This window comes from Desmodus rotundus, chromosome 7 (genome assembly GCF_022682495.2).
Source record: "Desmodus rotundus isolate HL8 chromosome 7, HLdesRot8A.1, whole genome shotgun sequence".
Classification (NCBI taxonomy): Eukaryota; Metazoa; Chordata; class Mammalia; order Chiroptera; family Phyllostomidae; genus Desmodus; species Desmodus rotundus.
The window spans coordinates 85,866,568-85,891,998 of NC_071393.1; the positions used below are offsets into that span (position 1 = coordinate 85,866,568).

The 25,431-nt window shown below is 37.2% G+C and overlaps 1 protein-coding gene and 1 long non-coding RNA gene across 6 annotated transcripts in view; one reads left to right on the plus strand and one right to left on the minus strand.

The window, feature by feature from the left end:
- UNC13C (unc-13 homolog C) overlaps positions 1-22,142 on the plus strand; it is a 543,682-nt gene extending 521,540 nt beyond the window's left edge. For all 4 annotated transcript variants that reach the window (XM_053928749.1, XM_053928748.1, XM_053928751.1 and 1 more), the window contains 3 exons: positions 16,522-16,614; positions 18,106-18,265; positions 20,381-22,142. In XM_053928749.1, the coding sequence (XP_053784724.1) occupies positions 16,522-16,614; positions 18,106-18,265; positions 20,381-20,666 (539 nt within the window). In that variant the 3' untranslated portion in view covers positions 20,667-22,142. The remainder of the gene's footprint in view (positions 1-16,521; positions 16,615-18,105; positions 18,266-20,380) is intronic.
- Positions 16,582-24,708, minus strand: LOC123480538 (uncharacterized). 2 transcript variants are annotated; one of them, XR_006656589.2, is made up of 4 exons: positions 24,620-24,708; positions 23,706-23,850; positions 20,841-20,954; positions 17,818-18,185 (listed from the first exon to the last, which is right to left on the minus strand). It is a non-coding gene; the product is annotated as an uncharacterized lncRNA (long non-coding RNA). The 2 variants fall into 2 exon arrangements; XR_011651441.1 differs by lacking the exons at positions 17,818-18,185; positions 20,841-20,954 and adding an exon at positions 16,582-16,662.
- Between the last annotated feature and the right edge of the window lie 723 nt (positions 24,709-25,431).

Genomic DNA, 25,431 nt, shown 5'->3' on the forward strand with positions numbered 1-25,431 from the left:
TTCTGATAGCTTATTATTGGTATGTAAACATGCAATCAATTTCTGAATATTAATTTTGTATCCTGCTACTTTGCTGAATTCTTTTACTAGTCAATAGATTTTTTTTGTAGAATCCTTAGGGTTCTCTATATAGATTATATCATCTGAAAATAATAACAGTTTTATTTCTTATCTCCTAACTTGTGTGCCTTTTATTTCTTTTTTCTGTGTAATTACTGTGGGTAGGACTTCCAATACTATGTTAAATAAAAGTGGGCATCTTTGAGACTTCCAGTCAAGATGGAGCTGTAGGTAGACACACTGTACCTCCTCATACAACCAAAAGAAGGACAACAACAAATTTAAAAACAAAAAACAACCAGAACTGACAAAAAATTGAATTGTATGGAAGTCCAACAACAAAGGAGTTAAAGAGGAAACCTTCATCCAGACTGGTAGGAGAGGTGGAGACAGGCAGCCTGGTGGAGAGGCCTCAAGGCAAGGCAGCAGCTGGCTGCTGGAGGATTGGGCAGTCCCACATTCAAGTGCAGATAAACCAGGAGGAACAATTAGGGAGCGAGACAGACCACACAACCCAGGGTTCCAGCACAGGGAAATAAAGCCTTGGACCTCTGATTGAAAACACCAGTGGGGGTTGGGGCAGCAGTGGGAGAAACTCCGAGACTCACAGGAGAGGTCATTGGAGAGACCAAGAGGGTCCTAGAACGCACACAAGCCCACCCACCTGAGAATCAGCACCAGAAGGGCCCAATTTGCTTGTGGGTAGCAGGGGAAGTGACTGAAAACCAGCAGAGAGCAGAGCAAGCGGCACTGTTCCCTCTCAAACCCCTCTCCCACATACACCATCACAATGCATCTGGGTGGGTTGCCCCACCCTGATGAACACCTAAGGCTCCACACCTTACTATGTAACAGGTGCACAAAGACAAAAAAAAAAAAAAGGCCCAAATGAAAGGACAGACCAAAGCTCCAGAAAAAATACAACTAAGCAATGAAGAGATAGCCAACCTATCGGATGCACAGTTCAAAACACTGGTAATCAGGAAGCTCACGGAATTGGATGAATTTCATCACAAATTAGATGGAAAAAAATGCTATGCTAAGTGAAATAAAGGAAAATGTACAGGGAACCAACAGTGACAGGAAGGAAACTGGGTCTCAAATCAACAGTTTGGACCAGAAGGAAGAAATAAACATTCAACCAGAACAGAATGAAGAAAGAAGAATTCAAAAATATGAGGAGAGATTTAGGAACCTCCAGGACATCTTCAAACATTCCAACATCCGAATCATAGGGGTGCCAGAAGAAGAGGAAGATCAAGAAACTGAAAACTTATCTGAACAAATAATGAAGGAGAATTTCCCTAATCTGGCAAAGGAAATAGACTTCCGGGAAGTCCAGGAAACTCAGAGAGTCCCAAAGAAGTTGGACCCAAGGAGGAACACACCAAGGCATATCATAATTACATTACCCAAGATTAAACAGAAGGAGAGAATCTTAAAAGCAGTGAGAGAAAAGGAAACAGTTACCTACAAATGAGTTCCCATAAGACTGTCAGCTGTTTCTCCAAAGAAACCTTACAGGGAGGAAGGGGCTGGCAAGAAGTATTCCAAGTCATGAAAGGCAAGGACCTACATCCAAGATTACTCTATCCAGCAAAGCTATCATTTATAATGGAAGGGCAGATAAAGTGCTTCCCAGATAAGGTCAAGTTAAAGGAGTTCATCATCACCAAGCCCTTATTATATGAAATGTTAAAGGGACTTATCTAAGAAAAAGAAGGTAAAAAATAGGAACAGTAAAAAGGACAGCAAACTCACAGTTATTAACAACCACACCTAAAACCAAAACAAAAGCAAACTAAGCAAACAACTAGAACAGGAACAGAACCACAGAAATGGACATCACGTGGAGGGTTATCAGCAGGGGAGTGAGTGGGGAAAGAGGAGAGAAAGGCACAGAGAATAAGTAGCATAAATGGTAGGTAGAAGATAGACAGGGGTAGGTTAAGAATAGTATAGGAAATGTAGAAGCCAAAGAACTTATAAGTATGACCCATGGACATGAACTAGGGGGAATGTGGGTGGGAGGGGGTGCACAAGGCAGAGGGGAATAAGGGGGGGGGAAATGGGACAACTGTAATAGCATAATCAATAAAACATATTTTAAAAAACTAAAAAAAAAAAAGTGGGCATCCTCATTCTCTTCCTGACCTTAAGGAAAAGCTTTCAGCTTTTCACCAGTAAGTATGATCTTAGCAACAGGCTTGTCTTATATAGCCCTTTTTACTTTAATATAAGGACTCTTTTATTTATTTTTATGTTTTTTTATTTTTTAAGAGTTATTTTTTATTATGTGCTTGTTTCAGGTGTACAGCTTAGTGATCAGATAATCCTATACTTCACATAGTGTTCCACTCAATATTTTTAGTACCCCAACTGGTGCCATACAGAGTTATCACAATATTGACTATATTTCCTGTGCTTTACTTACTTTCCCATGACTATTTTGTAACTACCGATTTGTGCTTCTTAGTACCTTATATGGCCTTTACTATATTGAGGTATGTTTTGTCTATACAGACTCTGTTGAAAGTTTTTATCATAAATGGATGTGGAATTTTACCCAATGCTTTGTATATATCTATTGACATGATCATCTGATTTTTGTCCTTTATTTTTTAATTGTTGTTCTACTACAGCTATCCCAATTTTCCTCTTCCCCTTTCTCTCTTCTCCCCTTCCCTACCCATCCTTGGCTCCCACAGTCTATCCTTTATTTTTTTAATGTGGTGTATCTCATTGATCATTTGCAGATATTTAACCATCTTTGCATACCTGGAATAAATCCCTCTTAATCATGTATATTTACTTCTTAATGTATTATTTACTTTGATCTGTTAATAATTTGTTGAATATTTTTGCATCTATATCCATCAGAAATATTGGTCTGTAATATTCTTTCTTTTTTTTCATTTTTGTCTGATTTTTGTATCAGGATAATGCTGGCCTCTCAAAATAAGGTCGGAAGCATTGCCCCCTTGGTTTGGGGGAAGAGTTTGAGCAATATAGGTCTTAAGTCTCATTTAAATGTCTGGTAAAATTTACCGGTGAAGCCATTTGGTCCTGGACTTTTTTAGGGGGTAGAGGGTGGGCTTTGTTACTAATTCAATCTCCTTACTAGTAACTGGTCTATTCATATTTTATTTTTCTTCATGATTCAGTCTTGGAAGATTGTATGTTTCTAGTAATTTATGCATTTCCTCTAGGTTGTCCAATTTGTTGGCATATAATTGTTCATAGTAGTTTCTTGTGATGTTTCGTATTTCTTTGGTATCAGTTGTCATTGTTCCTTTCATTTCTGATTTTACTTATTTGAGCCCTCTCTTTTCTTTTTATTCCCATTTGCATGAAACATATTTTTACAACTCTTCACTTTCAGTCTGTGTGTGCCCTTAAATCTGACGTGAGTGTCTTATAGGCAACATATAGATGAATTTTGTTTTTTGTCCATTCAGCCACTCTGTGTTTTTTCATTGGATTATTAGTCCATATACATTTAAAGTAATTATTAATAGATATGCACTTACTGCCATTTTGTTCATTGTTTTCTGGCTGTTTTGTAGTTTCTCTCTGTTCTTTTTCTCTTGCTCTCTTGTGGTTTGTTGACTTTTTGTAGTGTTACACATGGGCTCCCTTCTCATTACCTTTTGTGCAACTCATATGTTTTTGCCTTGTGCCTACTATGAAGGTCATGTATAATTGTGTATGTACATATGCATGTATATATATATACATATACATACATGTATATCCTCATCCAAGTTGAGAGCAGATTATGTTTAAAAGTATTCCAAAACTCCGCAGTTTTATTCCTCCAGCCCACACTTTACATTTCTGATGTCACATTTTACATCTTTAGTTTTGTGTATCCCTTAACGAATTATTGTAGTTATAGTTATTTTACTACTTGAGTCTTTTAACCATCATTGTAGCTTTATAGGTGAGTACTCCATATTGTTTACTACATATTTATCTTTATCAATGAGATTTTTACTTTCATATGATTTATTCTTACTAATTAGTACCCTTTATTTTCAGCTTAAAGAAGTCTTTAACATTTCTTATAATACCAGTTCGTGGTAGTGGGCATCTTTAGCTTTTGCTTGATTGGAAAACTATCTCTCGCTAATTCTGAATATTTGACAGGTGGAAGAGGGGACAGAGGTTGGGGGACTGGTTGAAGAAGGTGAAGGGATTAAGCAAAACAAACAAACTTATAGATGCAGACAACAGTACAGTGATTACCAGAGGGATAAAGAGGGTGAGGAAGTTAGAAGAGGGTAAAGCAGGGGGTAAATGGTGATAGAAGCAGACTTGACTTGGGGTAGAGCAAACACAATACAATATACAGATGGCATATTATAAAATTGTACACCTGAAACCTATATAATGTTATTAACCAATGTTACCCCAATAAATTCAATAAAAATTTGTAAAAACTGGCAAACAAAATCTGAATGTTGACCTGACTAGATAGAGTATTCTTGGTGGAAAGTTTTGTTTATCACTTCAGTCACTTCTGGCTTGCAAAGTTTCTTTTTTTTTTTAAATCTTCACCTGAGGATATATTTATTGACTTTAGAGACAGAGGAAGAGAGAGACAGACAGACAGACAGACATCAGTATGAGAGAAAAGCATCAATTGGTTGACTCCCATATGTGCCCTGAATGGAGATCAAACCCACAACTTCATGGTATATGGAACAATGCTCCAACCAACTGAACCACCTGGCCAGGAATGGCTTACAAAGTTACTGCTAAGAAATCTGTTGTAGGATTGTTTCCTTTTATGTAACAAGTTGTTTTGCTCTTGTTGCTTTTAAGATTCTTTATCTTTAAAATTTTTAATTATAATGTGTCTCTGTGTAGGTCACTTTGTTTTATCTTATTTGGACCTCTCTGAGCTTCCTAGGTCTGGATGTCTCTTTCCTTCCCAAGGTTAAAGAAGTTTTCAGCCATTATTTTTTTCAAATAAGTTCTCCGCACCTTTTTTCTCTCTTCTCCTCTGGGACCTCTATAATGCAAATGTTATTTCATTTGATGTTAACTGATAGGTCCCTTAAGCTATCTTCACTTTTTAAATTTCTTTTTCTGCTCTGTTTGGGTTTTTTCTTTGGCTTTAGCTTGCTGTTAAATTCCTCCAGTGTGTTTTTTAGTTCAGTTATTGTGTTTACGTCTATGACTATATCATATATTTCTGGCACCTTGGAAAAAATCACTGTGCCTTTCTGAGTCAGTACTTCTTCCAAGGAACAATTAATCTCACCTGTATAACCACAAATTAGCTTTTTCCTGTTCTTCAAATTGACATAAATACAATAGTATAGTAGGTATTCTTTATTTTTAATTTTTTTAATTCCCATTTTTCTCCCCCCTCCTTTACCTAGGCAACCATCAGCTTGTTCTCTATGTCTATGAGACTGTTTCTATTTTGTTTTGTTAATTCATTTATTTAGATGTTTTAGATTCTACATGTAACTAAGATCATACCTTATTTGTCTTTTTTGTCTTATTTCACTTAGTATAATGTTTTCTAGGTCCATCCATGTTGTGGCAGGATTTTATTCTTTTGTATTGCTGAATAATATTCCATTCTATATAATGTGATAATTAAGGCCATTATTTATTGCTTTTCTTTCTGGATAATCTATCCATTGATGTTATTGGGGTATTAAAAACCACCTATTATTATTGTATTACTGTGGATTTCTCTCTTATGTCCATTAATAATTGCTTTATCTACTTAGGTGCTCCTATGTTGGGTGTGTAGACATTATGATTGTTATATTCTCTTCTTGGTTGACTCCTGTATAATTATTTAATATGCCTTTTTGTCTATTTTCTTACATTTTTGTTTTAAAGTCTATTTTGTCTGATATAAGTATTTCTAGACCAGCTTCCTTTTTACTTCTATTTGCATGGAATTTCTTTTCCCATTCTTTCACTTTCAGTCAATTACCTGTCTTTTCCTTTGAAGTGAGTCTCTTGTAAGCAGCATATAGGTGGGTCATGTTTTTTGATCCATTCAGCCACCCTATGTCTTTTTATTGGAGCATTTAATCCATTTACATTTAAAGTAATTATTGGCAAGTATGTACTTATTGTCATGTTATTTTTTTAGGTTGTTTTTGTAGTCCTTTGTTCCTTTCTCTTTTTTCTTTGTATACCATTTGTAGGTTTTTGCGGTTTATGTATATCGTTCTTTTTCTATAGCAGTCCATTTTAAGCTGACAGACATTTAAGTTCCAATATATTCTATAAGGTCCACAATTTTATTCTCCCCTCCAAGCTTTGTGTTATAGATGTCAAATTTTAAATATTTCTGTGTTGTGTATCTCCTAACTATTGTAGTTTGGTTTGAGTTTGATTTTTTGAAAGCTTTATAGTAGCTTTTTAAATGTCTGATTTTCTGTGTTTACTTAATATTTGGCTTCACCCATGAGATTTTTTCCATTTATGGTTTTTTCTTATTTCTGGTAATGGCTTTTTCTTTTCTACTTAAAGAAGATCTTTTTTTAAAAAATATATTTATCGATTATGCTATTACAGTTGTCCCATTTCCCCCCCCAACTCCACTCCATCCTGCCCACCCCCTCCCTCCCATATTCCCCCCCTATAGTTCATGTCCATGGGTCATACTTAAAAGTTCTTTGGCTTCTACATTTCCTACACTATTCTTACCCTCCCCCTGTCTATTTTCCACCTATCATCTATGCTACTTATTCTCTGTACCTTTCCCCCCTCTGTCCCCCTCCCCCTCCCCTATTGACAACCCTCCATGTGATCTCCATTTCTGCCGTTCTGTTCCTGTTCTAGTTGTTTGCCTAGTTTGCTCTTGTTTTTGTTTTAGGTGCAGTCGTTAATAACTGTCAGTTTGCTGTCATTTTTACTGTTCCTATTTTTGATCTTCTTTTTCTTAGGTAACTCCCTTTAACATTTCATATAATAAGGGCTTGGTGATGATGAACTCCTTTCACTTGACCTTATCTGAGAAGCACTTTATCTTCCCTTCCATTCTAAATGATAGCTTTGCTGGATAGAGCAATCTTGGATGTAGGCCCTTGCCTTTCATGACTTTGAATACTTCTTGCCAGCCCCTTCTTGCCTGTAAGGTCTCTTTGGAGAAATCAGCTGACAGTCTTATGGGAAGTCCTTTATAGGTAACTGTCTCCTTTTCTCTTGCTGCTTCTAAGATTCTCTCCTTCTGCTTAATCTTGGCTAATGTTATTATGATGTGCCCTGGTGTGTTCCTCCTTGGGTCCAGCTTCTTTGGGACTCTCTGAGCTTCCTGGACTTCCCGGAAGTCTATTTCCTTTGCCAGATTAGGGAAATTCTCCTTCATTATTTGTTCAAATAAGTTTTCAATTTTTTGTTCTTCCTCTTCTCCTTCTGGCACCCCTATAATTCGGATGTTGGAACGTTTCAAGATGTCCTGGAGGTTCCTAAGCCTCTCCTCATTTTTCCGAATTCTTGTTTCTTCATTCTTTTCTGGTTGGATGTTTCTTTCTTCCTTCTGGTCCACACCATTGATTTGAGTCCCAGTTTTCTTCTCATCACTATTGGTTCCCTGTACATTTTCCTTTGTCTCTCTTAGCATAGGCTTCATTTTTTCATCTAGTTTTCGAACAAATTCAACCAATTCTGTGAGCGTGTTAATAACCAGTGTTTTGAGCTGTGCATCTGATAGGTTGGCTATCTCTTCCTCGCTTAGTTGTATTTTTTCTGGAGCTTTGAAGTGTTCTGTCATTGGGCCTTTTTTTTTTTTTTTGTCTTGGTGTGTCTGTTACTTAAAGGGGTGGAGCCTTAGGTGTTCCCAGGGGCGGGGTAACGCTGGTCGCTGCGCTGCGACCTGTATGTGGGGGAGGGGCCGAGAGGGAGTAATGGCGCCCGCTCCACTCTACACCGGATTTCAATATTTCACTCCACTACCCACAATCAAACTGGGCCCCTCTGGTGCTGGTTCCCGAGTGGGAGGGCTTGTGCACGCCCTCGGCCCCTGTGGGTCTCTCCAACGACCTCTCCTGTGAGGCTGGGAGTTTCTCCTGCTGCCGCCCCAACCCCCACTGGCATTTTCAGTCAGAGGTTTGAGGCTTTATTTCCCCGCACTGGAACCCTGGGTTGTGTGGTGTGCTTTGTTCCCCGCCATTTGTCCAGTTTGTGCGTGAATGTGCAGCCACGGGGTGCTACCGGCCACTCTGCCTGCCCCGTTCTCCGTCACTCTGAGTCAGGCCCTCTCAGTTTATCTGCGCAAATGTGGGGCCACGGGGTCTGCTAGTGGTCCGACTGCCTGCCCGGTTCATCCCACACTCCGCCAGTCTCGGCCCCGCCACGGCCATGTGAGTCCTGTCCACCCTGGTGCCCGTCTCTGCCCCTCCTACCGGTCTGGATGAATGCTTATTTTTTATTTCCTTGGTGTTGGACTTCCTCGCCGTTTGATTTTCTGTCAGTTCTGGTTGTGCGAGGAGGCGCAGTGTGTCTACATACGCCGCCATCTTGGTTCTCCAAAGAAGACCTTTTTACATTTCTTGTAAGCTTGATGGTGATGTAAAGTCCTTTAATTTTTGCTTGTCTGGGAAACTCTTCATTTCTCCTTTAATTCTGAATGATAAACTGTCTGGTGAATTATTTTAGATCATACATTCCTTTCTTTCAATGCTTTTAAAGATGTTCTGCCACTTGTTCCAGGCCTGTAAAGTTGCTGATGAGAATTCAGCTGATAGCATAAAAGAGTTTCTTTTGTATGTAATTTGTTTTTCTCGTGCTTCCTTCAGGATTGTCTCTTTATCTTTAACTTTTGCCATTTTAACCACAAGAAGTCTTGGTGTGGGTCTCTTTGGGGTCATCTTGTTTGAAACTCTCTGTGTTTCCTAGACCTGGATGTCTGTTTCCTTTCCCAGGTTAAAAAAGTTTCCTGCCATTATTATATTAAATAAAATTTTGTTCCTTTCCCTCTTTCCTGTACTTCCGATAGTCTCATAATACAAATGTTTGAGTACTTGCCCTTATACCAGAGGTCCCTTAACCATTCCCCCTTCTTTATTATTCTTTTTTTATTTTTGTTGCTTTAATAAGTTGATTTCGAGTAGTCTGTATTCCAAGTTTAATCTGTTCTTCTATGTTAGTTAATCTACTTTTGATTCCTTCTAATGCATTTTTCATTTCAGTTATTGTATTCTTCAGGTCTACTTGTTTCTTTCTTATACTTTCTAACTTTTTATTGAAGTTCTCCCTAAATTTCTGCATTCTATTCTCAAGTTTCTTGATTATTCTTATAACTGATTCTTTGAATTCTTTATCAGGCAAATTGCTTATTTCCAATTCCTTAGTTGTTTTTCCCCCCTGCGGATATTTCTTCCTTCACTGGAGAGATAGTCTTCTGTCTTTTCATTTGGTTTGACTTTCTATGTTTGTTTATATTAGTTAGACAAATAGCTGTCTCTTCCAGTCTTGGAAAAGTGCCTTATACGTAAGTAGGCTCTGTGTAGTCTGGTTTAGGCAGACCAAATAGAAACCAAATGGGTGCTTCAGGCACCTGGGGAACTGGCCTACCAAGCCAGAGAAGCACCAGATGGACAGGCCAAGTGTGTGTAGTAACGAATGCCCTGTTGATCCTGCCTGCTCCCTTTGTGCAGGTCAAAATTGGCTCAGGCATGTGTCCAGGCACATGCTGCAGTAGCCCTGCAGGTAGGCCAGAGCACCTGGATAGAGCTCCCACCCAGCCTATGGAGGTAGAGGAAGATATAAACAATGGTGCTCACCTTCCCCTGGGACCCCAGAGAATTCCCACTGTCCCTGCAGAGCTCCTTTGGAGTAGGGCTACTTGCTAGAAATGGCTCCCACCAGCACCTACATCCCTGGAAAGAGCCTCAAAAGACTTCTGCCTTTCTGGAAGAAGCTTTAAGGTTAGCAAATAAATCTTTTTCACGTATGATTTGGTTCTTTTCAAACTGTTGCTTTTGGGCTGAGTACCAGGTAAATGAGTCTATGTGTGAGCCCTTGAAGAGGAGAATTTCTGTTTTCTACAGTCCTGTGGTTCTCCTGGATGTAAGTTCCATTGGCCTGTTGGTCTTCAAGGTCAGACATTTCGGGGACTTGTCTTTCTGGTGCAGATCTAAAGGTTTGGGGTGCCTGATGTAGGAGACACCTTGCTCCTCAGGAAGTAGGAAGTTCTGGGGGTTTTGTTTTTGTTTGGTGGTTTGGGGCGGGTTTTTTGGGGGGGGCCTTCCCCATTGTGGGTGCTGTGCTAGGGTAGTGTTTTTGGCAAGAATGTGTCTCTGCCTCTCCTACCCACCTTAATGTGGCCCTTCTATCCTCTATTGTATGTGAACTGAACAGATGCACAGAGACCAATCACCAACAGACTTTGAAAGAAGTGATGTGATTGGTGACTGATGATACATCTCTATCATTTACATGGTGATTTGTGGACTAAAATACGAGCAGCAAAGTTTTTACTTGTTGCAATGATAGACATTTAATGTACCGTGATAACTGAAATTTGAATGTCTGGCTGGGAGACAGGCATTATTGAACTAATCTGTGGGAACTGGAATCCAGGCATAACAATACCATGCAAAGTGAGGACTGCCCATATTTAATCAATCAATATATATAAATTGGGCATTCAATATATATCAAACGAATATTACAAGCTTATTGTATGAATTAGTGATAAGTGTAGATTATTGATATTAAGAGAGGTTCCCTGCTATTATGGAATGTAGTTAGGAAGAAACAATCTGTATAATTAACTTCAAAATAAGGCATAGCATTGTGTGAGGGGGTGGTATAAACTCCAGGCCAGGAAAGCACAAACCTGGCATTCTAAAGGGGTAATTATGAATAGCATGGCTATTAAGCAACAAGGGCAATAATGATAAACCCTTTGAAACTAGTTGTTTCTACTCTATTACTTTCTTAATTCCACATTTTTAGGGTATGCCACACTAAGCAGTCAGTTCTTGAGACTATGTTTGACTTGATTGGGCAGTGAATTTCACATTTTGTGTTAGAAAAGAAGATGTGTATTTTGAGAGTCTAGTAAATGTTTCCACTCAGCAGGTTTCACCAAATTGCACTGAGCACATCAATGCAATTTCTAATGTTTTTTTTCTTCCCAGTGCAACTGTCCATATCTCTTTAGAAAACACACAGAGAATGTAGAAGTGAAAGACCACAAAAAACCATTTTGTGAAAGGGGAAAATTTGTATCTGTGCATTTAAAGAGGACCTTTTAAAAGATTTTAGGCACATTCCTTTAGCAGTTAGTTGTTTAAAACAACATAAGATTTTTTTCCTCCATAACTAAGGACACCAAACAGAAACTCACATATTTTCCCAATTAGAATGTCACATTTTCTACCATAGAAATCTCTCAAATTCTATAACAACACAGCTAAAGCCTTTAAATTACCTTAATGATTAGAAACTCAGCTGAAGAAATGACAATTGGTGAGTGCTTTGATGGAAGCCTTTTCTCATTTAAAAATATATAAAGAACTGGCTTGACCATCGTTTTTCGATGTTTACACTAGCAGAAACCAGCTATTGCCACGTTGGTGCTTGTAATTATACATTCAGATCACCCATGAAAGTTTAAACTACAAACCCAGGCACTAAGCAGTTTCTGAACCTTAGTATAACACCAGAGGCAATTATGCAAACTGGATGCATTTTCAGGGATGCTCAGAGGCCTTTTCTCATAAACTGTGATTTTAGAAATAATGAAACAAACAGAGATCTTTATTAATCAAGTAAAGTCATTTTATCAGATTCTTGGTTAATGAAAGTTTTTAAGAGAGGGGAACAGTTTTTCCTTTTAAATAGTTGAGAGCTCTAAAAATCCTCCATCACTATTCTATTGGACTTGGAAAGTCTTGGGGAAGAAAGTAGGAATTTTGAATTTGTTAGGGAAAACTCCAGTCACTTCACGGTTTTCTAATCACAGTCTTTGATCTAGATAACCATAATATCCATGGATTTTTAAATATTTTTTATATGTGGGCATTATACATGAATGTGGAAGGGATTTAATAACTTTGAAACATTCTGTTATTAATAATTTAATTATTATAATAAACTTGGATCCATTTGCTAGACAGCTATTTATATGCTTTATAACAGCTATTATATAGGAAGACACAAAATATTCTACATTTTTAAAAAGTATCTATTTTTATTCTCACCACAATGCTGCCAGGTAGATGCTATAACAATAAGGAAATGAAGTTCAGAGTTTTAATTATCTCTTAATAAGTGACTGAGACCATATTCATAATCAGAGCAGTCTGATTCCATTGCCAGGGTTTTTGTACTATATTAAGTAGTATTGAGGAAATCAAGAATATAATTGCAGATTATTTATGGAATTTTGTAAAATAAAAGGTATTTGGACAAGGCTTCATAGGCTAGTGGACAAAGAATCTTCCAAATTTGTGGTTTGTCTTAATGAAAATATGAAATAAGTTTTGAAGAATCAGGCTAAATATAACAGCATGGACCAGCAGTGCAGATGAAGTAAAAGGTAACCAGAAGCATCCTAGTAAAGGGCTGGATTTTAGGACTTGATTCATGGTATAATGAGATGCAAATATTAGGCTTCCTGGAACAGAATGGAGTGATGAGAGTGATCCATATTTTATACAAATGAAAGGATTTTTTTTCTAAAAATAAATCTGTGCCACTCATTGCCAAAAACTTGTGAGACTTCTCAGCAGCGCTAGGATAATGCCTAGAGATTTTTAAACGGTATTCAAGGTACCATCATTTTCTCTAAGGTTTCCTCTTTGCTATTCCCTCATCTACGTTCCATGCACACCGAACTACTTGCAGTTTTCAGTATTCTGTTTTATGCATCCACACGTGTGCCCAGGCTATTTCTTCTGCATCCTTTGTTTAAAACATGAATTCTAACTCAATTCTCAAGAGCCTCCTTAAGCATGTACTCCTTTCTGAAATCTATAGTGATAAAAGTAACGAGTGTCTATATTTTAAACTCTGCCCTTCCGTTCCCTTCAAATGACTGATTATTTCACAAAACCTATGAGCATTTGGAAAATTCTAGAAGCATTTCCATTCAAGTCATGAGCAAATCCAAGATGTCAACTCTATAAACCAAGGTCCCAGCAAAAACCAAATGGCAACACTCAAATTAAGATTATTTGATAAGGATTTAATAAAGAAACATATTCAAAGGTATAGGGGGGATAGAAAAAAAGACAGAAGGAATAGTAAAAAACCTCCCTTAAACAGTAGCGAGGGGAAGCAAAAGCTACGAGGCCAGAAGAGACACTGTCACTAGCGAGGAGCCCACTTCCTACTGCCCAGCACCTCCCTTACTGATATCACAGTCCAGGCCCATGCCAGATTAGTGGCTTGCACTATTAGAAAGTTATTCCAGTTTTAAAAACTTCATCCTGTTAATATTAAATCTGTAATCACTTCCTGGATGTGCAGGGCCCTTCTCTCTCCATAAGCAGGCAAAATGGGGAGTCTAAGCAGTAGGAGGAGGACATGGAGGAGGTCATGGGCTTCTCTCATGTGAACTTTTCCTGTTCCTTCTGGTGGTGGTTTCCCTGGTGTTGAGAAGGAAGAAAAGAGAGGAAAAAGACAAATGACTCTTCATTTAATTGTCAGTGGTGACCATTAGTGGCATTATTTAAGGGTCATTGAGTATTGTTAGGGCTCTTCCAGTTCATTGTCTGTGGGGAAGTAGAAGCTTGTAAAGCTGCTGGTCTGTGACTCGTTTCCAAATGGCAACTTGGAACATCAATGGACTCTTCTAAGGCTCAGGACTTGGCCACTTATTCCTGCTGCACTGCAGCTGGTGCTGGCATGCTCCATGTCTCTGAGGTGCCTGCCTCTTTACCCCATGTGTGACAATGCCTAACAAGACCACACTCCATGATCACATCTTCCCTCTCTTGTCCCCACCTCTAACACTGCTTTTTTTTTAATTTTTATTTAATTTTTCAATTTTTGTATTGTTCAAGTACAGTTGTCTCCATATTCCCCCCAACTCTCCCCCACACCCTAGCCATCCACACCTCCCTCCCCTGATACCACCCCTCTTGGTTTTGTCCATGGGTCCTTTATAGTTGTTCCTGAAAATCCTTTCCCCTTATGCTCCCATTATCCCCTCCCACCTCCCGCTGGCTACTCTCAGTATGTTCTTAATTTCAGTGTCTCTGGTTATATTTTGCTTCCTTGTTTGTTTTGTTGATTAGGTTCCATTTATAGGTGAGATCATATGGTGTTTGTCTTTCACCACCTGGCTTATTTCACTTAGCATAACGCTCTCCAGATGTATCCATGCTGTTGCAAAACCCACCTCTGGCACTTCAAGCCCATTTAGAAACCATCTCCCATACTTCTTAGCAGTCATAAATTTAAGGAGTCAGTCCCGGCACACTCCATGGCTAGTTGTGCCCCACTTGGCCATGCTCAGGTCATATTGTCTGCTAAGTAAGCGACTAATTCAAAAGTGAAATGCCCATTTTGCTGGCACTTCCAGAGTTTAGGAGTATTTCTTTTGGAGTTTTCTTTTCTTCATCTGAGGAAAAGGGAACATTTCCCCTCTTCCCTTCCTCAGGAGCAAAGATTAGCCCCTTCATTAATACTCAAAGTGACCACTTTCTATCTTTCAATCATTTTGCTATCAAATGGCTGGGGCGGAGGGAGAGATCTTTTTGGTGAATGGGCTCTTCTCAGCAGATCCTACTGAGAGGTTCAGGCCCAAATCCAGTGATCCTCTGAGGTTAAAAATCAAGTCTCTTAGAATCTTCTGTTTTCAGATTTTGTCATTAGCCATTTATTTTAGAAAAGTATGATTCTTGTTAACCTCATATGTTGCATATAAAAGTATAAATTGTTAAAATCTCTTTGGGGCAAAATTAAAATTCCAAATTGACAAATTTTACTTCTAGAAATTATACTATAGATGAATATATAAATATAAAACTAAATTTTCATTCTACTTTGTTTAGAATAGCAAGAGATTGGAAACAACTGAAATATGGTTAAATTACTGTATAAAGGCCAAACATTATTTTAAATGTCTTAAATATTTTACTGTTTTAAGTACTTATAAAAAGGTCAGTAATTTGTTTTTAAGCAAATACTCATTGAACATTTACTTTGTAGTTAGTACTGTGATATTCTAGGCTATGTTAAAGAATGAGGGAGATCTTTATATATACTGAAATGGAATGATCTTTATAATATATTTTTAGGTAAAAAGACTAAGGTAAGATAAAGGATAGAGTATGTTCTTCTATTGTGGAAAAAATGTAAGTGTTCATAGATATGTTAGTAGATATGTGTGTTTATTTATTTATGTATAAACACACACTAAGGGGTTGGCATTATTATCCTTACTTTACAAATGAGAACATGGAAACCTGAGAACAGCAAATTCTTGTCATAGAACCAACTGTGGCATAACTATGATTTGTATGGGGTTTTCTTTAGTTTGTTTGTTTGTTTTTACCTTGAAAGGTGTTTTTAAATGGTTTTTTCATATTTTATTGTTTCTATTTTATTGTTATTGCTATTATCATTGTCCCAATTTTTCTCCCTTTGCCCCCCTCCACCCAGCCCAAACCCCACTACCTCAGGCACCATAGCCCGTGTCCATGGGTCACGCATATATATACTGTTCTTTGACTAATCCTTTCACCTTCTTCTAACAGTCCCTCCTCCCTCTTATAGCTGTCTGTTCCATGTTCCTATGACTCTGACTCTATTTTTGCTTGTTAGTTTATTTTGTTCATTTGATTCCACTTATAAGTGAGATCATATGGTATTTGTCTTTCACTAAGTGGCTTATATAGCATAACTATGATTTTGATTCAAGCTTATCTGACCCCAAATCACAGACACTTTCCAATACAACATGCTTTACAAGATTAACTTTTACCAGGGTAGAAATGACTACTTTTTATGTCATCAGTAGACCTTATAAATATATCATGGAATTATCACACTGTATTGCAGCCATATGTTTATATGTTGGTCTCTCCTGGCCTACTGTGGGCTTCACAAGGACAGATGCTCTACAGAGCCATCTTTGTGTCCCCAGTGCTCTGCTATGGCGCATCGTAGCAAAGCTCTTAACACAGGAATGGCAGGCAATGATGAATCTTTGTGCATAAGCAATGGATAGAGCTTTATTAAGTGTCTAGAAAGGCAACTGCAAATTTTTTTTAACAATAACCACACAGTTTCTGAGGACCATATGAACTTTTAAATCAATGGGCAAAATAGGATTATATCCAACTCTCAAACCTGTACAGCAAATTTAATTTAGTGAACATTTGTCAATATCTATCATGTGCTGTTAATGAAAAGAACCATCTATTTCCAGGAAGGGACACTTTAAAGTCCCTAATGCAGAGAACCTACGTGTCCATTACTAAGCAGGCTGAAAGTTCAGGCCAGTAAACTTCTGCTTATTTTCAGGTCGTTCCTCCAAAGATTCAGTGGGTCAGATATCTGTCCACGTGGACATCACCACCACCCCAGGAACTGGAGAGCATAAAGTCACTGTGAAAGGTAGATTTCGGGTCCAGATAGATCCAACAGCTCATTAGACTTCAATTTCTGCAAAGATAATATTAAAATATAATTTTTTCTTAGATCTGTTTTTAAATATGTATATTAAATGATTTTAGGGCATGCTTAGTAATTTCTTCCTGAATCAGATTTCATTTAAAAACAAATAAATTGCACAGATAACCTATATAATTTGAAATATCTAAATGGCTTAAATACATTGGTGATTACATTTCAAAACTATTGAGTATTTTCTCTGTGGTTAATGCTATGATATATATTGAATATTAGTGTTATGGTTGCCTCTATAACTTGTCAATCAAATTTTAAATGTTAAGTCAGTATGTTCTAAATAGTCACATAATCTACCTTCTTTTTCTATGTGATTTCCAACAACTGGTTTGATTTTTGTTTTTAATGAGTGTTTTAATCTATTGGTTTTATATTGTAAAAATACCATCTGAATGCAAGGGTCATTTCAAAGGTAAAGTTTAATGATCAATATTTTGCTCAACAGATCCATATTCTGTTTTTATATTAAATATTTAGTCATTTAAAATAATATTTACTTTAATCAAAACCATGGCCTTGTAATACATTTTAAATCGCATTACATATCTTTGTATCATAAAAAATAACACTGCATAGTCCATAATCGATTCTGAGCAGCATAGGTAAGCATACAGGTGCATGCCTATACATGTCAGTATCCTAAAGTACTTTGTCACCATATAGCAAGTGCCCAAAGTTTTACGAAACTTCTGCATTAGCAATTTCAGTTATAAGACAATTCCTTAAGAATATCTTCATTTAAAAATGAGCAAAGTATACATATGAAAAGATACATTTAAGAATTATTTATGATGCCTGAAATTAGGAAACAACTATGTTTAACAATAGGGGATTGGTTCAATATAGGATGAAATATCCATATAGTGGAATATTTGCAGTTGGAACATATATAGTGAATTAGAAAAATATCCATGATGAACTTAAAAAATATAGCTACTTAGAAGACTGTGATATATTATGGTCCCATTCTATATATAAAGTAATTAAATATTGAAATCATAGACAGCAAAATATATTAAAATATTAAAATTATAGATTTTAAATTTATTTTCTGTATATTTTCTAAATATTTCACGAACATAATCATAATTTTAAATATGAAAAACATGTTTTTGCCTATATAAAAGGAATGATAATTTTTGTTAAGGATGAATGCCATTTCAATTACAGCTGACTTTTTGCCACTCCAATGCCACACAGCTTAGAGCTGATGGCCCCATCCAGTGTGCATTCCAGAGAGTGCATGGTTTTCCTTCAAGCGTATTTTCTTGTCATTGGGGTTAGGACACTAGCAAATGCAAGTTATAGCTTCGTACATCATTTTTCAAAATAAACATTTATTCTAAAGACCAGAGAGAGGCAAAGATTCCACACAGTCATTTGCTGATACTTCATGTCCCTTCTCTTTTTGGTTTTTAGTGATGGCTATTAATAACCTAAACTGGCAGACCTCCGCGATGTTTCGCCCCTTTGTGGAAGTTTGCATGCTGGGGCCCAACCTTGGAGACAAGAAGAGAAAACAAGGCACAAAGACAAAAAGCAACACCTGGTCACCCAAGTACAATGAAACGTTTCATTTGTAAGTCATGACTCAACTCATTCACCCAACCACGCAATAGCCACTGTGAAACTAAACTTACTGAGGGACTCGGGGTAGGAATGGCACTGGGATTTGCTAAGGAAAGCAAAACCTATAGGTTTCAGTGTCCTTGTTCACCACTGATCTCAGGCAGATGAAATAGGCTATGTTTTTACTTCTATTCACTCAGTATCTGTTCAATGTCTACCATGTATCAGTCATTATTATAAGTATTGAAGATATAAAGGGTCTGGCACAAACAACACCCCTTTTTATTACAAAATCATAAATATGTAATTATGTAACATAACAATATTATACTCAAGCACACCATATGACATCTTAGGTGAAATGTTCAAATTAAAACTATAAACTATTACACCCGTATAATTGCCCCACCAACCACACTCAAGCAAGCGTTCCTTCTGCTGAACCCTTTGTAATAGGATTTCTCTGTTCTTTTGGAAGTTATTTTCTGGAGATGAGGAACATATTATAAACAAAATTCCAAACAAATAAAACAAAAATGTATCGTGATAGCATTACACAGAGAATTAAAACATGAAAGATGAAAAGGTAGAACATGAAAGAGAGTATATAATTAGGTTCCCAAAAACATTCAATTTAGGATATTTCAAGACAAAGCTATTTACAAAGGAATTTTCAAAGATGTGAGAGTAGAGGGACTACAAGAAATAGTGATATAATCTGGGGCCAGCAGTAGCCAAGCTGTTGCCCCTGCCACACCTGAGGAAGGAGAGGACGAGCTATTATTAACATTTGCAGGAGTAAAAACTTCATGTGCAGTTGGCCACCTCCAAGGAGCAGTGGCCTTCCATGGGAGGAAACGGCCTACTTGAGGCAGCCGCACAGGCAAGGAGCCATCAAAGACTCTGACCTTACTGGAAGCCAGAACACAGAGAAACTCTACTGTAGTCCTTGCAAAGAAACTAGGGCAAATGGAAGTTATCTACACTGAATGAAATCAAGGATGCTCCCTAGATTTGGGGGCAGTGTCATTTGGGTAGATACTGATTTACTGAGATGGGGGAGTAGAGATAAGGAGAATCTATTTAAATATATTTAAATTTAATATTTGAATCTATTGATTTGGAAATGTATATTGGACACCCAAGAGGAAATATCTAATAGATATAGATGTGATTAATTCCATAAATCTAGATGAGCTGACCTAGGCACAGATAGAGGGAGACCCAAGACCAAGCTCATGAAAGTCTGAGTCTGCAAAATGTTTGATTAGAAAAAGTCACTTGGAAAAGGAAGGAATGTGGAAGCTTGTTCTGAGGAATAGGTGTGCATTTATCAGAAAGTCAGGAATATCTGAGGGTAAATTTAAAGTAAAGACAGGGGAGAATTACTCTCCACATATCACCACTCAGCCTTCTGCATTATGCTCAGTTGTGCACTGACAAGTTTTCCTGGGTTGTTAGTAGTAGAGGCCATCCTCAGCCCCACACTTGACAAGCCTGCTTCCACAAGAACTGGTATTGAAGCACCAGGCTCTGCCGGAACTAATTTACCCTGGAGATTTGTATCCAATTTAGCATCTTGTAAATAGTGCTTGATAGTCTGTGCAGTGAGTGTATTCCCCTGAGAAAAGGCTCCTGCCTATAACGGCGTGTCCAAGGAGCCTGAGGTAAAGAAAAGAGGTTCTAATAACTGATGTTGAAATGGCACAGAAATTCTTCCCAGACATACCCCTTCCCCTAGCCTAGCTCCCATGATCCCTAGCAACCCTACCCTATCCCTATATCAGAGGGGAAACCCTGCCTCCAATGATTAAGTACAACATAATACTCTAATTCCAGATTCTATTGATAGGCTTAACATCAAGGCAGTAAAGCACGTTTAGATGGACTTCCTATTCCTGTCTAGGAAAAGAAGGAGTTTTTAAGTTAGATTGCAAGTAATATCTATGTAAAGGCAATGTAAGTAAAATTTAAAACACATGTGCATCAGAATTAAAATACAGTGATACTCTGTCAATGTAATAGTCTGAGCAGTTTATAACATTTTAACAGTATTTTTAGAACTGTATTGATCCCTAAGTGAAATAAAATTTTTGCTCAAAATTCCTCATTTTAATCCACACAGCATTCTGAGCAATGAAAACCGCCCAGGGGCCTATGAGCTTCATCTCTCAGTTAAGGATTATTGCTTTGCCCGAGAAGATCGAATTATCGGAATGACAGTGATTCAGCTACAGAACATAGCAGAAAAGGGAAGCTATGGGGCATGGTATCCCCTTTTGAAAAATGTTTCTATGGATGAAACCGGTTTGACTATTCTCAGAATACTCTCTCAGAGGACCAACGACGATGTAGCTAAAGAATTTGTAAGACTTAAATCTGAAACAAGATCTGCTGAAGAGAGTGCTTGAAAGGAACACTGAAGATTCCATCCTCCAGAATTCATAAACTATAATTGTCTGACTATTGCATGCGTGTGCAAATACATGGGAATGTTTATTTCACTATGTTTCGGTGTTTGCCACTACTCACGTACAATGTCTACAAGGTATGTGGAAAACCTGCTGAACTTTTATACCACTTACGGTCTTTGGGAAATAAATGTTCCATGAAGTGCCAAAATCATGAAGTAAAGGAAAGTATCCAGAAGATCTTTTACAATGTTCATTTCATTAGTAATTTCTCATCCATCAAGCATACTGAAAAACAATTAGTCTTTTGAGTTTGTCTATTAGTTGTCTTTGTTAAATTAGTTTACATTGCCCATGGATCAGAAAGGATTTGTTAAATTGTTTTATTTAGACTTACCTCATTGTAGATGTCTTAGAAATACCCTTTTCTAGCATAATTAGAAATGCAGTCACCACTAGAAAGCATTTGTAATTTTATAGTTGCAAATATATTGTGATGATTTTTGCATACAAATTAAAATAGAAAAGGTGGGAAATATTTTATGCTGACCAGTTTCCAACCTTTCTGAATTAACACTGTGAAGAAATGCTATTAAAGCAAACTTATACAAAGCAATGCTAAACAGTTTGTTAACAATGTTTGATATATTGACAAAACTTTGTTCTTCAAAACTGCCAAGGTCGCATCACATTTGTTAAAAAGGTAATGATGCATTTTCCATCTAGCATTATGTCTTGGCTTCATCAAACTTTATTCTTCAGAAAGTCATGCAATGGAAGGATTTTTTTTAAGTACCTATGATAAGTAACTATACTTTTAGTGTTTTCCCTCTGACAGTTACAACTAACTGCTTAATTACTTAGCGCTATAATCAGTTAAATGCTTTTTTCTTTTAAAAATATTCAATGATTTGAACTGAGTACAGCATTACTATATAATGCACTGGAGCAAAAAGTCATGTCTTCCTATTTAATGAAAATTGTAAAACGAAGTCTGAAGAAATTGCTTACAATTTTGTAATTTGTTATTTATAAGACCAAGATGCATCTGATGAAATAGGAAATCAATGTAGTGTGGTACATAACCAGGTTGGAATTTGAATACGAAATAGTTTGTGAATATTTGCATTCTCTGTATTTTTATGGTTTGACTTTTTAGAGTCTAAATACTTGGCTGTGGAACAATTCCTTGAAACGTATGCTCATAACTGTTAGTGGACAACAAGCAGAAACACGAACTAGTTACAATGATTGTGTTTTGCAAACAAGCTGGTCTGGTATGTTAAAAACAAAAATTAATATTATCATAATTCTCAAAACCATTCTACTACTGGTGTGAAAACCCAGACCAGTGAAATCCACTAATCCACGTTAAATTGTTAGGCAATTGCTTTGTTAATGAATATCCAAATGCATAGTACAATGTGATCCTCTGGCATATGCATTAATAGATGGATGTATATTGAGCACATGCAACACTGTATTGTATTTTCTGCCTTCTCATTTAATTTATGCAACATCATTTCAGTATTTAGGAATAAAAATTCCAGGTGTTTCTGTGTGTGCTTTTTGTTTTTTACTGGCTAGAACAATCTTTACATTGTTTGGTTCTAATAGCTCATTAAAATTTGAAAAAAAATTTCCAGGCATTGTATTCATGGGAAGAGCTACATATCACAAATCAAAGACACTGAAAATAAGAACTGATGTATCTTACAGTATGTCTCTGAATACTATTAAGCCTAATGAGAAAACTCAACATTCAACATATTAAGCAAGCAACATTATAAAATGTTTCATTATTTTAGTAAAGGATTCACTCTAGATTTATCTCATAATGATTCTACAGAACATTGATGAGCTCTTTAGTAGCACATAAATGTGATAAACATGATACACTTCAATAAATGACATTTTGGATTTGCCCTGATCACTTAAAAAATGTTAAGCTAAGCATTTTTTCTAGTATTTAATTATATCTATTCATTCTTCTTTGTATAATATATATCTAATGGTAGTATGAATTATCTAATTATGAATATCATGAAGTACAGGTACTAATGTTGGAATAGTTATAAATTCTATGTCTTTTCTCCCCAGACAAGTATTTCTGTTGTCTCCAAAGCAAAGCCTGCTGTGTTTACAGCCTCAAATTAGTAATCACTCGGAGGTTCACAGCAATCTCTGTCAACTATGGGCTCCATTAAAGTGTTGGGCAATTTATTTTATTCTAGATACAATGCCCAAAGACAAAGCCCTGTTATTCATCTGCAGATGAACCTCCCATTAGAAGTCTTTAAAGAAACAAGTGAAGATCAAATATGGGTAAAATGAAGTATTTAAAGCCATAGTGGAACATTTACTATTTGAAGGAACCCTAATGAACGATTATTTAAGGTAAGTAATCAGATGTCCCCATCATAACCTGCTCCAATCAATCTATTTCAAGGGTAATTTATATTTTTAATTTCCCTTAAGTGAGGCACATTTATAAATGACAATTCTAGCTTACTGTTTTTCATTGGGTCTTTTAAAACAATGTTTGAAGTAAGCTTTAGTTTCTCCTTTTAATTTCTCTAAATTATACAAAGATATGATTAGACTAGTACTTTAATGGACTGATATAGTATCTTTAATTTTTGTACTCAAATAATTAAAAATAATTATACAGAAATCAGGAAATATCCTTGGATGGTATCTGATTTCCCCATTACCACTGGGCAGAATTATTGGACACATAGGGAAAAGCAATTCACAGAAGTGAAAAACCAATGACAATAAATATATTTAGAGATCTTCTCAATGGAAATAAAAATTCAAAATATCTCTCATAAAATTGGCAAAATTTTTTAAAAGTTGATTCAAAAATCCACATACTATTTTGAACAATTTTTTTATCAACGCCATTAACAATATTAAACACACATCGCATCCACAAACTGTAAGAGCCAAAAGCCAAAGAAAATGTTTGGGATATAATAAATAGCACACATTGTAATGATGATGACAGCAAAGAGAAGTAAATAATAAAATCATTACCTTTGTAGCAGAATATTCCTTTGTTGTGGGAATCGGTCCCATTCATTGTAGGATGTTTGGCAGCATCACTGGCCTCTTCCCTGGGCCCAGACAGTCATGGCTTTCACCTTAGAAGTTGGCAAGAACTCCCAGCACTGTGAAAGCACTGGCAAACCAGGTGTAAACAGGTTGGCTGCATAACAATCCTGTCTCCCATCCTTCTAAATACTCAGGACTAAAAAATTACAACCCAAGGAGGTTATGTTCCTCTACTGTTGGTTCTTCCTAAGAGTTTAGAAATAAAACTGCTCATGAAAAAGGACACCAGCATCATGGTGTCGTGAGAAAACATTATGGTCTCTTCCTTTAAAGTTACAATTTGGACAACAATAATGCAACAAAGAATTCCCTGTGTAACACACAACCAAGTCTGAAAGGTTGGTGCACTGAGACGTAGGAAGCTGGGTGTATCAGAGTAAGCAGGCAGGACAGGGGAAGGACAGAAACAGGAGACACAGACACAGTCTGCCACTGACATGCCCCAGTGGACATGGGAGCAGTGTGGGAGCAGTGGAAGGTTCAGGTTACAATCCCCCTGGAGAGACCAAAGGGGCAGAGGCAGCATTCTGGCCTGTGTGGCTGGTACACATTCAGGCTGAGCCCAGAGATGGGGCAGAGAAGCAGTGCAAAGGGTGGTGGCTAGGCTAAAGCAGCTGCCATCAGAAGAAGGAAAAAAACAAAGCTGCAGACACGTGAATCCATCCCCCACTCACCTTCCCAGAGCCCACCTGGCTTCCGCAGACCTGACAGTAATGGAGGAAAGTCACAAAGGAGCAGAAGCAACATTTCAGCCTAAGTGGCCTACACTCACTGAAGCTAAACCCAGTGGAAAAAAACAAAGCCACAGGCACATGAACCATCATTCCCCCACTTACCCACTCCTTTCTCACCCATCAGGGAAGAGTGGTGTAGAAGCAGCTGGGACACCTAGATAGCACAGCACAGCTGGCAACTTCTGGTTACAGGAAGGCAGTGGCAGGAACTCAGAAACCATGATCCCCCTTGCCTACCACACCCCACCAAGAGGGTGGTGCCATAAGACTCAGGTGACCAGGCCATAGAGAAAATACCACCTCCTCAGGGAATATAGGGCATATTCCACATCATAGGCAATACCACCCCCCTCCCCGCCAAGATCTCAAAAGTCTCAGTAGTGCAGGTAAACAAAGATTTGCACTATAGCACCATCTACTGCAAAACATCTACTTACCAACCTGCTAAATGATTAAAGACAGCAAGTACTTAAAAAATTTTTCAGTCCCTTGAATGCCCAAGCAAAGAAATAATACATCAAGTACTATGAACAACAAAGTAGTTCAAAAAACAAATGAGAAATCTCCAGAAAATAAACTCAAAGATATGGAAGATTATGATTTAGATAACAGAAACTCAAGATTGCAGTCCTGAAAAAATTTAATGAGATACAAGAAAACTCAAAGTCAGCGAGCTTAGGCATAAAATCAATGAATAAAAAGAGCACTTTACAAGAGATTGAAACTATAAAAAAAAATCAAAAATTCTACAGCTGAAGAACACAATAAATGAAGTGAACTAAAGACTTTAAGAAATAGACTAGACCACATGGAAGACAGAATTAGTGAAATTGAAGGTAGAAATCTTGCAATGCTGCACGTGGAAGAAGAGAGAATTGAGAGGTGAAAAAAAATGAAGAACTCTATGAGACTAT